The following is a 17,527-nucleotide window of genomic DNA, read 5'->3' as shown; positions in this document are numbered from 1 at the left end:
AAACGAAAGTTCCTATTTATAAAGCGGAACTCTGTTTTCTTGTGGTTAATCAAATGACATGAAAACCTTACACACTGTAAGGATCGTCTGTAAAGCCCCAAGAAATAGCCTACTGCTAAACAAAAGTTCTGCACTGTATTAAAAGACCAAATACTTTAAAAGTCTGGCAACATGGTCCTTTGTAGACAAACCAACAATAAAATGGTAATGTTGCAATCGAGACGTGATAAATCACTCACATAGGATAACTGCGTGGGGGGGGTTAGCCTTGTGCCAGTAAATTTACGAGGTTTAAGCACATCGCAAACTTAAGTACTGACACTACTGTTTTTGTATTTAGGTACATAAATAAACCCAATTGCTTTGGAAGGTATCATTTTCAGCTTATATTAAGGAAGTGTAGCATTCTTGGATCAGGAGGGGGAGGTCTTGGTCCAGTGTAACAAGGGTAGAGTCTGCATGACAGCACCAACTGAAAAACACGTTGTGGGTTTTTTTATGAAATATGAATCAACTTGGACCCCCCCCCCCCCCCTAAAAAAAATGCTTACCCACTCAGTCGTCAGCGCTCATGCCTTTAACTTCACCACTTTGCCTCATCTGTGGAATGACAGAGGGATATTGTAGGCATGCATCATTGCAGTGCAGTAAAACAACCAATTTCACTTTAAGAAAAAAATTGCACGTCTGCCTCTTAGTTGACAGGTTCTAAGTTCAAATATGGAATCAGTCTCTCCTGAGTGGAATTGTGCAAGTCTGCTTGGGGGCACTTCAGCTTCCTCCCACCTTCCAAAAACATGCAAGTTCGCTTCATTGAAGACTGTAAATTGTGCATGTGTGTAAATAAAGTGTTGAGTATGAATATAATGTATGGGCAACCTTGTGAATGCAGTTTATTGGAAACCAATCTAGGGTGGATCTCACTACTTGCCCTAAATTAGAAGAGGACAACAGTTACAGAAAATGAATTGATGGACAAAATGACTTACACATACAAGTTTTCTCAAAAGCACACAATCTGTGACCTGCACTTCAGTGTCGTTTGCATCATTTGGAGAGACTGCAGTAAAATGAAAGTAAGCAATTCTGCTTGTAACTATTTGACAATCATAGAAGGTGAGGCCAGCAAGAACCAACAGTGATATCATGCCTTTTGATCCCAGTGGCAGAACTGCCACGTTTTAATGGATATTGCTTTTACATCTCAGAACCAAGAACTTAATGTCATGACAGATGAGAGAAGGGTTAATGAGGTCAAAACGCAAAAGTAAAATATCTACGTGAGTGATGGCTTCTAAAGAATTTAAAAAGGCACCATGGCAGTACAGTGGAACCTCATTATTGAGAAGGTAAAGAGCGTCCCCAAAGTCTCAGTTGTTCACAAGAAACGATAGGGCCGAGGACGTGGGTGAACAACCGTGTAAGTAAATAGTCCAAAATCTTAAGAATAAAGTTTCTCAACATATATGAATTTAGGAATTTCATCATTTATGGTCCATGATATCAAAAGATTCAGAGAATTTCAACAAATCTCCCAAAACCAACATTGAATGTATGTGACCTTCGATCCCTGTATTAAAACCTGGTATCAATGTGCAAAGGATATTCCCATGTGGGCTTAGGAACAATTCAGAAAATCATCAGTCAGTTAACACAGTTTGTCGCTACGTCTACAAATGCAAGTTGAAACTCTGCCATGTGAAGCCAAAGCCATATGTCAACAACATCCAGAAACACCGCCGGCTTGTCTGGGCCCGAGCTCATCGGAGATGGACTGACGCAAAGCGAAAAAGTGTGCTGTGGTCTGACAAAAAAAAAAAAAATTCCAGATACTGAAAATAGTATACAAGCACTGTTATACTAAGTAATAGTACCTAAACTGAGGTATTTCCAAAAATGTTGTTCATAACCTGAATTGTTCGTAAAACATTGTCGTTTGCAACCTGAGACTGCTCTGTAATAATCATAACAATAATAATGAAACGAGTATGATAAAATTCAGTCACCTCATCCAGCTCTTTTTTTGTGTCTTCTTCCATTTTTCGGATGTCATCCATGGAAAGATCAATCCATTTATCAATCAAGCAGAATAGTTGTCTGTGGAAGTGGGTGAAAATACGCCTCTCCATCTGCACAAAGGTGAACATTAGGGATATAAAGGAGGACAATGAAAACAACACACGTGCACCTGTGTGGCATTTCATGCATCAGCCACTAGATGGCGGTATGAATTACAAACCTTTTGAATCATGGTCTCCACCTTTGACTGTAGGCCCATCCACTTGAAGTTTACTGTGACTAGTTTATAGGCACACATATGTGGACAGCTAGGGTTGTTGCGAAGTTCTTTCTGCAAACACAAATGCAGAAAAACCCAAATTGGTTGCTGAATGTCACACTAAAATGCTATTATTCTTTCAATTGACAACGTATACCTGCCATTCCGGTCCCAGGGGACCTCTTCCTGTTTTTTCAGACTTAAATATGGCTGGATCCTGATCTGCTTTGTACTCCTTAACAGGGAAGTGCGCATGTTGAATCACATAGTTACAGTATATTGTATACAGTATGTCAAGCTACCAAACAAGTAAATGATCTCCTCTAAGCGGACTGAGATGAAAACCATGTAGCTCCAAATTGTTTTTATTTACCTTGGCACTTATAGCTTTTCTGTCAGCAATGTCGATGTGTACAACTTCAGTTTGATCCCATTCACTTTTTTCCAGTCCATGTACCTGCAACAAGCCATTGTGATTTTTACTTGGCAAAAATGCAAAATGAATAACAATATCACCATAACATAGTTGTCCAAGTCTTACTTTTACAATATAAAAAAATGCAGAAGTGCTTGCTAAAAATTTAATGAAGGCAACCAAAACGTCCCTTCACAATTTCAAGTCGGTCCCTACAATAATAGTTTAATCTGGAAAAACACATGTGTATGAGCCCCACAATGTAGCAAAGACAAAGGCTCACACACACTTCTCATTCAGTGTTTGCTTTATTCTTAGTACTATTTACATTGTAGATTCTCACTGAAGGCATCAAATCTAAGAATAAACACGTGGAGTAATATGCTTAACAAAAAAATAGGTGAACTAACTGAAAACATGTTTTTGATTCTAGTTTCTTTAAAATAGAAACCCTTTGCTCCGATTACTGCGTTGCACCCTTTTGGTATTCTCACCTCTGGGAACTCCTTCAATATTGTTGGAAAAACTTTTCAGGTGACTACTCTTGAAGCTCAGCAAGGGAATGGCAAGTGTGCAAAAAATAATAATCAAAGCAAAGAGTGACTATTTTGAAGAAACTAAATTATAAAACGTGTTTTCCATTATTTCACTCCTTTTTTTTCTTTTTTAAGTACACAACTCCACGTGTGTTCATTCATAGTTTTGATGCCTTCAGTGAGAATCTACAAAAAACAACTTTTGGCCTGTACTGTATATGCATTTTGTAATAGAATACAATAATGTGTAGCTAGTGACTATGAAATGCATCAAATTGACTTTAGAACTGATTTACTAAAACAAGCAAGTTTTCAAGGAATACATGGGGTGTGTAGCAATATGTTAGCTACATTAGATGGATCAATAAACAAGACAAACCTAATACACACTGCAATCACAACAGGAATGTGAAAGCAAGTCTAGAAAGTTTCTACAAACAAACAAAAACACATTACACGACTTACATTCTCCTGATCTCCCATGTCCGGCTTGTGCCATGTCTCAACCTTAATTTCAAAATTTTCTTTCATGTATGGATTCTGGAAACATAGAGAATATAACCATAGGGTCAGTCACGTTCCAATGCACTCTGTCAATTAAGTTAAGGACGTGTATGTACGCTTATCAAGTGTCTAGCCGTATTATAACAGCATTTCATTTTGTCTACCACTGACAGTATAAACTATTACTTACACTGAGAACTTTATCAGGATAGTCCACGGGTGATGGATAAAGTGGAGAGTAGAGACGTTTAGTTAGTACATATTCCCATTCTTATTCAGATGCTTTACAGACAGACTATGAATTTACACCACAAAGTTTTTTTTGTGGCACTCACTGGTTCTGCAGTAGGGATATGCATTCCAGGCTCTCTCATGAACCTCGAGGGATCCCTTTGGAGCAATCATACGCACAATGCGTGGCACTTTACTGTAGAGACAAATAGGTAGGCTTTGACATTTTCATGCAAAAAATAAAATAAAAATGCACATACGCACCCAACTTGAATTCATATGTCTAGATAGATTCATTACAACTGTCCAATGACGTAAACTCTAACTGATGATTCAATTCAATTCATTAGCCTCCCATGCTTCCACACATCAGGGTATGGAAGATGACCATGTGAATGGCACACATACACAATGGAATGCAATGCAAATGGAAAGAAAACTAAATGTCTAATTATTGTGTTAGTTTGGTTTGCTCCTGTTGACCCAATAATGTTCAGATAGTGATGTGAAACGTAACCTCTTGAGATGGTAGATCTTGTGGGTGTACTGTCCTTTCTCCCCACCTTCCTCATAGGGCTCATTGCTCAACACTTCAACACCCTCTCCTCCACCGGTCTCATTTTTGCTGGCTTCTGCTACCGTAAACAGCTGGCCCACTTTATACTGCAAAAAAAGAGAATTTCATGTGTAAGTGACATATCGCTAGCTTAGCATTTGGCTTCCTAGCACCAATGATATACATATATCCAACCAGAATTCTACCTTTCTACCACAATGCGACATGGGATTTTTGTTAAGGAAAGCCATTTAAAACTAAAAAGAAAAACTAGTTTGAAGTGGAAGTTTTATCCAACTGGAACTTGTTCACTGCTCAGTGTAAATTGTAAATTCAATTCATGAACCAATCAGCAGATTAGGCTTGAAGTTGAACTGTTTTCATCTTTATTGCTTGATGCACTGAGCTTCAGCACTCCTTTTTGGGGCAATTTAAATTTCTTTGGATAATAAATTTCGACTCCAAAAAAAGTGACATATCGCTGGCGTCGGGCTGAAACCTCCTTTGTCACAATCTGGTAAATATAATGTTTTTTTCTCCCTCTCCTGCAAGTGACACAGGAAAGAGGAACTCCCATCAATCTGGGACCGACCTACACAACTCTAAAAATGATGAACTCATGTAACATCTTGCCTCCTGTAAATACATTCCAGTCTGGTACATCTAAAAAGTGGCACATTTAGCTATTTGTGAAAAATTATTGGCTTTGTTTCATCATTGATATGGGGGAAAGAAACTACCACTTGAATGAAGAGGAGCTGTAAGGTTGACTTGGAACTTCGGAATGTCACTAGCCATGTATAACCAGAATGTTTCCTTTGCTGCCTAAAAGGATGTGATCTAAGCCTTTGTGAGATTTCAGAGCTACCAGTAGTCATTCAACTGCATTCAGCAAACAGGTCGATCTTGTTATCCTTGATGTGGACATGTTCAGGCAATATGCTCACTCTTTCCTTCTTGGTTATTTAAAATAATATTTATTGGACCAATAAAACAATTATGTCAAAATGTGTATAAAAGGGTCCACTTTTGGACATTTTCAAGAATTTCAGCGCCCGCTTCGATTATTCATTAAAAAATTAAAACTTTTCTATTCACCTAAATGGAATGGTTTTTCCCTTCTTCTTTTTTTGTATTGTTAGTCTGAATCCTCGCTACTAATGTTCAGTATATATATATATATATATATATAGTTCAAGATAAGATAAAGATATCAAACAAATAAACAAGTGCCCGAGTTTTGTCTCAGTTAGGCTTTCCCTTACTGTATGTATTCCAAGAGATTAAAGGGGTAAGCCGTCACACAGAAATCAGTCATTTCTGTCTGGCTGACAAAACAGCCTTTGCTCTGTGTTGAGAAAGGGCAAAATAAATAGGCTATTGTTTGGGGCAGGATTTTGGATTAAAGGGTGGAAAGAGCAAATACCTGCAAGTGCTTCATACAATCAGCCCATTTTGCAAACGTTATTATAAAAAGGTATAGCTGAATGTAAAAACGGTGTCAGCTAGTCCCAGCCGGTGCCCAAAATACACTTGATTCATTTCAACAATAAATGTGACAACACCCCGTGTCCCTGTGCACACCTTATGACTCATTTACCAAAACAATGGCACATTTTTACATCCTGAAAAGCTTCACCACTTGAGCCTAAATGTCCCAAAAAAAAGCCCCATTAACATCGGATGGACTGTTTTGCAATCATCAGAATTGACAACAACTTAATTAACAACATCAAACTTGATAGTCCTTGACGTATGCTGTAAGTGTGTAGGAAAGTCGTTACCTCATCCACCGAAATGGGCAGGACAATTCGGCTAGGAGAGAAACACAAACATCAGACGTTAGAACACTGCAAAAGTAACACTATTCTCTAAATGTCAACATGATGTCTCTTGTCTAAAAATATTTAAATTCTTCAACTTCCTCTGTCAATGCCAGTCTGCAATGATGGATAATTTTGCTTTTATGTTTTTGAGTAATTAAACAGTAGACGCAACCTGGAAAGCCTCACTGCACAATTGTTTGAACTAAAGCTAACTGGCAAATGGTGCAATTGAACTTGGAGCATGCTAGAAATCTGACCTATAGCACAGCGGAAACTGCAGAAACCAGCAAGAATGAGCAGGAACATTTGATGACTTGGTGTGTAAAGGCCAGAGGTGCACAGTCAGGGCCAGGCATGACTTCTCTGTTTGCCTAAACACCATCAAAAACACTGACCTACCACAATAATATTTGTTCCATTAAATAAGATTTATTTATGCTCAACAGTCCAGTCTCTTCATTTAGTAGCATTTTGTTTGGCTGCACTGCTTCCAGTAGGGGGATGTCAGATTTTTTCAGATTTCAGCCTGATGTGCAACCTAATGTGTGCAGGACCTTCAGAATCGGTGGTGGTCCAACCTAACCTAACAACATAAGCAATGGAGCTGTTCTTTTTAGAGATAGAGCGATATGTTTTTTTTTTTTCAGGGCCAATGCCAATTATTGATAGTCAAGGAGGCCGATAACCGAGATTTGGAGCCGGAATTCATTTTTAGTAAAAAGGTGGGGGAAAATATAGGCGTAATTTATTTTTTTTATACAAATGCTAATCTTAACTTTGTTGTAATCTTTTAAAGCATGTTTATTGAAGAATTGTTCATACTTTTCAAAATGTAAAATTTAAATAGTCTCCTGAGATTAAAATGGTTTTAGATTTATATTTTATCGGCTGTCAGATTTTATTTTTTATTTTTTAAAAAGGCCTAAAAAAAGGCCGATTATCGGTATATCTTTAGTTCTTTTAACCAATCAGATCTCAAATTCGTCCTCACAGTCCCAATCGGGGCTAGCAAGCTGGCCCTCAATGACGTCAGTATTTTTCCATCTGATTGATCACAGCCATCCATGTTTGAATGGCAAATATGTCTGTTAATCCATGAATAGAATTAATAGCCAATCTCTTGTGAGTATACAGCAGACCCCTGGTGGTCACAGTCTTTAAAATAGGTTGACTCTGCATTGAGTACATTTGTATGATTCAAGACAGCCTTCTGCTGACTCCCACTATCAAACAAGTTTCACAGAAACCTAAAAAAGAGGCAGAGGAAATGAACAAACAAATCAAGACAAAAGGCTTGGTGTGTAAACCACGATGTGGAGTATTCTGTGTGTGTTCGAATCCCGTTTGGAACATTCCCTTGCTCCTTGACACATTATATTGTGAATTGAATTAATTGTTTGTTTATTATCGGATGTCTAGCCAGGCGAAATATTTCATATGTGAACCCTTACATACATTTTTCGTTGTAAGCATCCATGGTGATTTGTTTTAACACACCTTAAGTTAAATATCACTAAACAAATCCACAATAATTTTGAGAGCAAATAAATTTTAGATGAGTGCTGGTGTGGCTTTGTTTAATAGTTGAACGTGTCTGACTGACTGCTCTCATGCACTTTGTACTGCGGTCAGGTGACAGTTAAGTCAACCATAACTGCTTTTATTGTACGTCTTGGCTAATGTGTGGAATTAATATTATACATTACACCGGTAAAGTGAACAGAAAACCATTCAGTCATCACGAAATTCTATTCAAAATTTGACCAATTTAATGTTGCCCTGCTTTTCAGCTGTCTCCACTTAGTTGCTAGACAACCTAAAGGTCTCCGCATGACACTAGATTTGTATGGTAAATGCAAATATGGTCTAACATTTGAGTAAATGGGAGTTGAGCAGCAACCTCCTCTTCCTGTTTAATTACGTCGCATTGTCGCGGGGTCGGGAAGCCCGGTGAAGTCTACGCTTCTTTAACTCTATCTAATTTCCATACATCAAAAAACAAACAAACAATCGATCACTTTTAAATAGCCTATATTTCCTATACAAGAAACTGAACTCGGTTAACACGGTGAAGGAAACCAGAGCATTAGCAGGAAACTCGTATAGCGAAACAAGCACAGGTAGGCTAACATTAAATATTTCACTTGACGCCGTTCATGTTTCCTGACAGACACAATGAATGACCATCTCATCTCGTCTCGTCTTTTTGAGACAAGTAAACTACTCACAATTCTCGAATCAACATGTCGAGTCTGTGTCCGAGCCAAAGGATGTAAAGCCCCGAGCAACTTCTTCAAAAGTGTTCGAGGTCGTTAATTCACCGTCTGCCTCCCCGTACGCCGCTGTCGTTCTCACAGGATAAAAAGAAGAAGAAAAGACTCACGCTGAAGGAAGCGAAGGGAAGAAAAGAGAAGGGAAGGGAGGGGCAGAGACTTCCACCTAGTTTCAGGTAACTCCACGGCGTGCTGCATTCAAGTGTCGCCGGAAATTTAACTACCCCCCCCCCCCACACACACACACACACACACACACGCACACACAAAATATATATATATATTTTACTGACGCACACGTTACTCGCTGTGTTTTAAAGGGATGTTGTACAATACCTGAGCAAGTGAGCATAAAAAAAAATCTAAAAATTATCATACTCAAGAGGGTGATGTGAAAATCGTCCAGTCTCACTCGCAAACATAAATGACCAGGTAGCAAATCACGTTAAATTACAAACTACCACTTGAACCCACCCCTTCTCGTGAGTCGCGTCCATCGAGTTGCCATTTTTGAGCCACTAGGACTCTTCGGATTCTGGTTTTGCTTTGATTCTCAAACTTATTTCAATAGGTAACCCCCCCCCACACACACACACACACAAAAATTGCTCTCTAAATGTCAACCTAATGATGTGCTCATGAAAAATTAGGCAGAGGTTTTATTCCTAAAAAGGTATGTATTTTTGTAAATCACTGTAACATTCTTTGGCGTTTAAATATTAAAATTGTACATAAATATAAGAGTTGGTGTGAGGGTGCGGGGGAAGCATAAATAATTATTCATTAGAATGCATTGCACATTAAAGTTAAATAAGTACAAGTGAACTGTAATTAACAAATGTTTTGTTAGATTATGTACAATATAAACATTTAATTAGTTGATTTTTTTCCCCCGGGTACCACTAGAGAGAGTATGCGGGAGAACCAAAAAGCTATACGTGGTCATCTCTGTGTGTGATCAATGACCATCTGTTCATGTATATTGAGTATCTTGTGACTGTTTGAGACGGAGAAGCGCCACGGAGAGGGAGGGGTCTTGGGGGCAGCAGAGGGAGGAAGAGCAGAGGGAGGAAGAGCAAGAGGGAGGGGCTTTTTGGAATGTTGGGAGTATAATGGCGATTGCAAGTGGGAGGAGCCACACACACAGGGGGAAAAGCCACGGCGTTTGGCCGTCTCTGTCTGTGATGTCCAGAAATTTCTGTAAAATAAAATCCTTCAAAGGAAACCTGATTCACCGATCTCCAGTCTGATTCTGAAAATACGAACACGCGGAAAACATAAGGATCGTTTTCCAACAAATGGTGACCCCGACGTGATGGTTGAAGGTTTTTTTTGACAGACAGGACTTCTGGCGCCAATTTACTTGTACGGTAAGAGGACAATTATCCTCGTAGTGAATTCTTGCCTGTTGTGAACTCTAAAACCTGTTTTCACGTCATATAAATTTTGACTAAATTGTACATGAGATCTGAGTGAACAAGTATTAGTAAAGTTTAAAATACAAGTTTTTCATTCGTTCCGTTGCGGAATTTTGAAGGCACGAAGTCCTTGATTTTGATCATTTTTTTATGGTTTTCACTGACATGATAAAACCAGTGTCAGGATACAGATATTTGCTGGTAATAGTGGGTTCCTTTTCAGGATGGCTGGAGGCATATTCATGCAAATCTAAAACAGTAAATATCGTGGTAAAACATTTGATTAATCATTACATACCATCATATGGGTTTCCTAGAAAAAATTTGATCAGACAATGGAACCCATTTCAAAATCAAACATTTACAAGCTGTAGAAAAGGCATTCGGATTAAAACACATTTGGTTCAGTGTATTATCCCCAATCCCTTAGGACATATTAAAGAAAAATAGAAATATTAGAGAAAATTGGCTAAAGCATTGGCCTCATCAAATTTGAATTGGCTACAAGCTCTTCCTGTTGCATTAATGAATGTGCGAATGTCATTAACCTCAGCCAAAGGCTGGATTCTGTTTGAATGTCACAACAAACAGACCTTTTTTCGGATCCAACAGCACGTTCCAGGACCTACAGAACTTAAACAACTAACATTTACTAACTCCCAACTAACAAAAAAACAACAAAATAAATAATTGTGAATATGTATGTTTAAAAGTGACTAAACGAAAATGTTCTGCACCCAGGTGGACTGGACCCCACAAGGTGACGGAGAGGACATCTTGTGCAGTTTGCCCGCACAGAGGAGGGGACACGTGGTTCCACATCTCGTCTACACGGCCCGCCGGATCCGCCTCAGGCTCAGCAATCCCACCATCCGATGATCACCTGATGACAACCCAAACAGAAAACCACGTCTACTGATCCAGTGTCCAGCTGCCCCTATTGAGGGCATCATTCCACAAAGATTGAGTCACATTTGCCGGCAGAATAATCCCGGTGATTAATCCTAGGACCTCGTGCAATCGATCCAGGGGTCCTACAAGAAGCTGACAACGCCCTTTTTCATTTGACAAAGAACATCATCTCAAGATGGCTTCAAAGTGGAAATGCATCTCCATCTGCTGCTGCAACGCGACACTCTTTCTTGAACATAACCACAACACATCGTGTTAAGCCTCACATATGCTTATTCCACTGAAAAATCTTTTAATGAATCAAATTGTTCTTTAATGCCACATAACTGCTGAACAACCTCCTCTCACTGCTAAAGGGATGTTTCATTGTTGCGTGCTTCTGCTTCTTATTCTAATGATAATGTCCAATCTCCCCACACAACCCTTGCTTAATGTTGCGCCAGCCGTTTGCGATGATGAAGATCCCGCTGGAATTTTTCTCTGAAATGTTTATCTTGTGTGTTGGACTCTTTCGAGTCCAAAAGAAGGATTGAAGTGAATCTTCTGTTTCAATTTAATTATAACTGTTTTAACTTACTCAGCAAAGATTGATAAGTATAATATGACTCAACGTTTGAAGATTCTTCCTGCCTCTTATCTCACGTAATCAACCAGCTGCAGGGGGAGGGGGGCATGTCGTGTCTGGCTTGCTGTTTACATATCAATGACCATCTGTTCATGTGTATTGAGTATCTCGTGACTGTTTGAGACGGAGAGGCGCCACGGAGAGGGAGGGGACTTGGGGGCAGCAGAGGGTGGAAGAGCAGAGGGAGGAAGAGCAAGAGGGAGGGTCTTTTTGGAATGTTGGGAGTGTAATGGCGATTGCAAGTGGGAGGAGCCACACACACAGGGGGAAAAGCCACGGCGTTTGGCCGTCTCTGTCTGTGATGTCCAGAAATTTCTGTAAAATAAAATCCTTCGAAGGAAACCTGATTCACCGATCTCCAGTCTGATTCTGAAAATACGAACACGCGGAAAACATAAGGATCGTTTTTCAACAGTGGCCAAAAGTTCATACCTGAAATGTCTAAATAAGTGGTTCTTAACCATGCAGCCATGCCGTCCGCATGCCGACTTTGGGCTTCGAGCACCAACTAGTGGGCTGCATAAAATAATTTCAAAGCTTATGTTATTTATTCAATGCATTGGAGCTGTTACAATTGTCAATGAGTTGCTCAGTTACAATAGAGCTTTCTGCCACTTGGCGGCAATAAGGCGAATGTCAATTATTGACCTGTGCACAATAAGTAGAAAAGGAAACTGAACAGCGAAATTCATGACTAAGTATATATATAAAAATAAAACTATGTTGATTTTACACAGATTTATTTGTTCAACACACTGAACATTAAACATACAAATAAATAAATAACAAAAACAAGTAAATTATGCCTTTTCATGGACTAACATAGCATTAACATAGATTGCGACACAGTTGTTTGTTGATTTTTTTTTTAACTACTGAAAGTCTATAATAATAAAGTTAGGTTTGTGTGAATTCCACATGTGTAAGCTCTAAGATGTTTTTGGAATTATGTTTTTATCTGCTTCAGGAGCTGAGATATCAATTATTTAGTAGGCATTGACAATATTGTTGAATATCCAGGATTCGGGGGGCTGGGGGGTAGGACTGCCGGCTGTAACTTAAATTTCAACAGGTAAGTTGATTCAAAATTAGATGTGGTGGAAACTCAACTCAGACCTAGTTCACATGACATGCAAATTGAGGGAGTGGTTAATTAATTGAATTTTCTGTTGCTCAAATGGAAGTCAAATGGATAGTGCGTGAGAGCTGACTTAAGGTAAAGACAACCCAACCAAAAATTGTATGCATACCAGTGGGAAAATGTCTTCCACAAGCCCGATTACAGAGGTTTGGTTCCAAATCTGTCCCTTTTGAACAGAGGTCAACAACCTTTCATCATCATAGAGCCATTTTGAATGTCTCTCAGAGAAAATAACGCTGGAGGCCACAAAACCCTTTTGACCATTAAAGTGAGGGTAAAACTACATTTATTGTTTGGTTTTATTTGTACCTAATTAGTAATAAATAAATAAATAAATAAATAATAATAATAATAGGGGTATGAATTGCCTACTAACTTGTGATTCAATTCGTATCACGATTCATAAGTACCGATTAGATACCGATTAATCCTGATACGAATCTATAAATTTATTATTGCGATTGTTTTTTTTTAACTCAAATTTAGAAAATAATAATCAATAAACTTGTACATGTACACTGAAAGATTTGTATGGAAATGTATTTGTTTATCAGAAAATTCAGGCTTATAACTGAGCCACTGCATTTAACAAAAAGATTGCAGTCTGTTTCATGTTTGAACCGCACTGAAATAAAAATATTAAGGCTTAATGTTCCATTAATATAACATTCTTCCATGCTTAATGTGTGAATCCTAACCCTAAGTAAGACGTTTTGTTGAATATTTTCTTAAAAATCGATTCGGCCGCATATCAAATCGATTCAAGAATTGCGCGCTGTAATATCGCGATATATTGCCGAATCGATTTTTTCTAACACCCCTAAGTAATAATAATAATAAATTGTAATGTTGCATTCATTTATGAAATCAATGAACTGTTACAGAGAACACGTTTTATTTCTGCATTTCACTTAACAATATAAAATGTATATTTGCAAAATAATAGTTAATTAAAATATTTATTTGACCTGGTTAATGGGATTTTTGGCAACATGGCAAGTTTATGCCAGTGTTTTCGGGTCAACTCATTCTCGCTTATATGCGTTCTTGCACCCAGTACCCTGCACTGTTAACTCGAATAAGTTAGCAGAACTAAAAAAAAAAGTGAGGCCTCACTTTTTTTTAGCTGATCAACTCAAAAGTTAAAGTTTTGCAGAACTTGAATGGTTTGATTACACCAAGTTAATTTTTTTTGATACATGGTTACTCAGAAGCTTTCTGTTACAGCAACTCCATTATTCTCACTTACTAACTTATAAATGTTATAAAACCACTGGATTAAGTTAACAGAAGTCCAAACCATAAGTACACTGAGTGTCCTCACGAGAATCCCGGGAATGCTGGAGCCTATCCCAGGGCTGTCTTCAGGAAGTAGGTGGTGTACAACTTGAACTGGTTGCCAGCCAATCGCAGGGCACACACAGACAATCTAGGGACAATTCAGTGTTCAATTAACATACCATGCATATTTTTTAGAATGTGGGAGGAAACTGGAGTACCCGGATAAAACCCACGGACAAACGCAGAGAACATGCAACCTTCAGCCAGGAAGGCCAGAGGGCCGGATTGGATCTCACAACCTCTGGACTAGGAGGCAGACATGTTAACCAGTTGGCCACCATGCCGCCTGCTATGAGCATATGTTTATAATTTAACATAAATTACTATTCATTTATTTAAACCAGATAGGAAACGGAGAACAAATTATCATATACAATGTCAACTAAAGGGCTAAAATAAAATTACAAATTAATAAGTAAAATCAATTATGAAACATCAGCTAATTTATGTTTTTAAGCTACCCAAAAACTAGTATAGTTCAATTTAATCAAAACTTTTTTAGTACAAAATAGTCATAAAAGCATACAAAGTTACACCAATTTAAAAAAGTTAAGTTAGTAGTAGATTTCATAAATCTTTTGAGTATTATGTACTTAATCTATTTGATTATTTTAAACGCTCGGGTTTACAGTGTGGTACATGTTGTTTACAAACATTATAAAAAGGTCTCCATCATTAAATTATACATTAAATGTTCACACAATGACCGGTTCTAGTTCTACCGCACGCATGATCCAACTGGTACGGGAACGGTAGAGTCAGGTCCAACCTGTTTATATGAGGTAAGACACAAATACGTTCGATGTTCTTGAAACAACTTCGCAGTGCATGGTACAAGTTGTTGCTAAGCAGGTTTACCAAGAGCACGGGCCAACAAATTTGCCTCTACTGTTCAACAGTGCAGCACGGTGGTTTACTGGTTAGCACGTCCGCCTCCCAGTGCTTAGGACGTGAGATCAAGTCCGGGCTTCGGCCTACCTGGGTGGAGTTTGCATGTTCTCCCCGTGCTTGCGTGGGTTTTCATGGCATACTCCGGTTTCCTCCCACATTCCAAAGACATGCATGGCAGGTTTATTGAACACTCCAAATTGTCCCTAGGTGTGATTGTGAGTATGGTTGTTTGTCTCTGTGTGCCCTGCGATTGGCTGGCAACCAGTTCAGGATGTACCCCACCTACTGCCCGAAGCCAGCTGAGATAGGCTCCAGCACCCCCGCGACCCTTGTTAGGAAAAAGCGTCCAAGAAAATGGATGGATGGATGTTCAACAGTGCCGAAATGCGCATTTCTTGGATTTAAATGACACACTCTGTACAAATGTCACTTTATTGTTTTCATTGATTTTTACATGATTTACAAGGACAATGTATATTGTGATAATAAAATAAAATATACAATGTAAAAAAAATCTAAAACTTAAAACAACTAAGAAGTTTAAATGAAATGAAAATCATTCATAAAAATATTAATGTCTGGGAAGTAAAAAAAGCAGAAGAAAAGTAGCATCAGCTCAGATATCGATCATTACGAACATGACAAGAAGCACCTGCAGGGAAAATATATGGCACCTTGATTGACAGTCAGCGGACAAACAGTTCATCAATATATCAATCCATCAGTCAGACTGGAAAGTCATTTGCAGAGTTGACATCAGACCAGAAAGGTGATGGAATCAAGAAAAGTTGGGGAGTTGTTAAAAAGTACAAGTGCCAGGGAAAATACAGATTCAAATCCATTCTAACAACCAACTCAACATAAGGGTGTAACCATTATAACATAGGAGAAGAAGTTTGTGAACAGGTATGTGACAGTTAACTTGAGACACATCCGATCGTAGGACATTTCTGTGCACACAAATGTCTTTAAAGAGTCCAAAAGCTTGTTTGTGGATCAAAGCTGAGTATGCTATTGGCTGAAACAGAAGAAGAGCGTCAAAATAACCTAATGTGACACGTGAACCAAGTCTGTTCTGAACAAGAATTCTCCTTTGAAAAACAAACGATGGCTATATTAACGTGAAAAATCAATTATTCTAAGTTGCTCTCCTATTTTTCTCTCTAAATGTCTGCATTTGCGAGAGGCTTCAAATGACAAAATTATGTCAGCAGTCACATTCACATAAATATAGCACCCGTGCATGTTGTGCAAAAAGCCGGCAGAAAACCCGGTCACGGAAATATAGCCACTGAAATGTAAGAAAGTTTGCATGCATTTATGAACTTGGGAAATCCTCCATCCTGCCGAGCCTGAGAGACAAGACTCGTATTGGGCCCAGCACAGAAATCTAACAAAATCATCATGCTATGAAATATATTCTTTACAGGTGTTATTATATATATATATATATATATATATATATATATATATATATATATACAGTATATAAAAAGTCAATCTTTCTGTTCCCATATTTTGATTTGACATTCTTTGGCGACATGCACCACCAGCCAGCAGCCGAGCATTATTCTTGCCACATATGGGAGCAAATTACGATTCACAAATACACAACTGAGGTCCATACTAGGGGGTCTAAAGTGCATCGTGTGCCATTCGTTTCTTCACAGAGTCGTTCATGGGAAGCATCTAACGGGGCAGAGGCTGCTCTCTCAGCTCGGGCATTCAAAGTCATTTGGACGGATGGAAGTAAAAGATGGAGGGCGAAGAGGTGAGACACATCCTGTGTAGTCTTCCATCATTTGCACATACAGCATGAGGCACTCTTTTGAAGTGCCTCTGTGAGTTGATGCCAAACAGGACACATCTTCAGATCGTCATCACAAAACATTTGCAACTATTTGGATTCTATTGCTCATATTCAGACTTGATTGTACAGTTATCCCTTTCATCATCTGAGTGGTGAGCGTAAATGAGTTGTTTTTACAGAGAGGATTCACATCAATACAAATGGAACGAAAACCAAGGAAATATGCAGCCAAGTGATTCCAGGTGCTTTTTTTCTGCATTCTAATTTTTCAATTATGAAATTGAGTACTTTGAAAAAGTAAACGTGTGTATGTTGCCTGACAGACATTGTGCTGGCCTAGCATCTCACAGAGGCGCTTATTCGCTACAGCTAAGCCACACGAGCAAATGGTGTGGTTGCTCCATCCACCGCCACACCGCGTCAACCTTGACACATGCAGCATCTTTTTCCATATCTGATTTTCTTTAACACGCCATTTTTGTAACATATAATCAACAACGATTTGACAATATCCTGCAAAACATGTCAAAGAAAAAGAGCAAATGTTTAAAGTTGGATCTAATGTGGTGGTGGTGATACAAAGTACCCAGCAGAGGCGGCAGTTTGAAACATTTTCATCCACTGCATGATGTCACCACTGATTTGCTACCAATTCTGCTGTCTGTGGAATATTTTAATGCCCTCACTCGACATGTCTATTATACGTGAAAATGGACTCCAACTTTTATATTACGTCTGAGCACACCAGTCCCAAAGCAAAGTCCTCATGG

General features: G+C 38.6%; 1 protein-coding gene and 1 long non-coding RNA gene across 2 annotated transcripts in view; one reads left to right on the top strand and one right to left on the bottom strand.

The window, feature by feature from the left end:
* Positions 1-8,791, bottom strand: part of LOC144052469 (phosphatidylinositol transfer protein alpha isoform-like) — a 9,258-nt gene extending 467 nt beyond the window's left edge. The window contains exons 1-12 of the mRNA XM_077566553.1: positions 8,575-8,791; positions 6,305-6,335; positions 4,482-4,627; positions 4,069-4,160; positions 3,905-3,912; positions 3,695-3,769; positions 2,652-2,735; positions 2,436-2,513; positions 2,240-2,350; positions 2,007-2,129; positions 552-600; positions 1-472 (exon numbers count right to left, since the gene is read on the bottom strand). The exon at positions 1-472 is cut by the window's left edge and continues 467 nt beyond it. Of these exons, the coding sequence (XP_077422679.1) occupies positions 556-600; positions 2,007-2,129; positions 2,240-2,350; positions 2,436-2,513; positions 2,652-2,735; positions 3,695-3,769; positions 3,905-3,912; positions 4,069-4,160; positions 4,482-4,627; positions 6,305-6,335; positions 8,575-8,591 (810 nt within the window). The 5' untranslated portion in view covers positions 8,592-8,791 and the 3' untranslated portion in view covers positions 1-472; positions 552-555. The remainder of the gene's footprint in view (positions 473-551; positions 601-2,006; positions 2,130-2,239; positions 2,351-2,435; positions 2,514-2,651; positions 2,736-3,694; positions 3,770-3,904; positions 3,913-4,068; positions 4,161-4,481; positions 4,628-6,304; positions 6,336-8,574) is intronic.
* On the top strand, positions 8,294-11,640 carry LOC144052470 (uncharacterized). The gene is made up of 3 exons (XR_013294220.1): positions 8,294-8,466; positions 8,704-8,795; positions 10,779-11,640. It is a non-coding gene; the product is annotated as an uncharacterized LOC144052470 (long non-coding RNA).
* Positions 11,641-17,527: the final 5,887 nt, after the last annotated feature.

Source organism: Vanacampus margaritifer, chromosome 5 (genome assembly GCF_051991255.1).
Source record: "Vanacampus margaritifer isolate UIUO_Vmar chromosome 5, RoL_Vmar_1.0, whole genome shotgun sequence".
Classification (NCBI taxonomy): Eukaryota; Metazoa; Chordata; class Actinopteri; order Syngnathiformes; family Syngnathidae; genus Vanacampus; species Vanacampus margaritifer.
The sequence above is the reverse complement of the archived record's forward strand: the minus strand, read 5'-3'. Positions and strand labels throughout refer to the sequence as shown.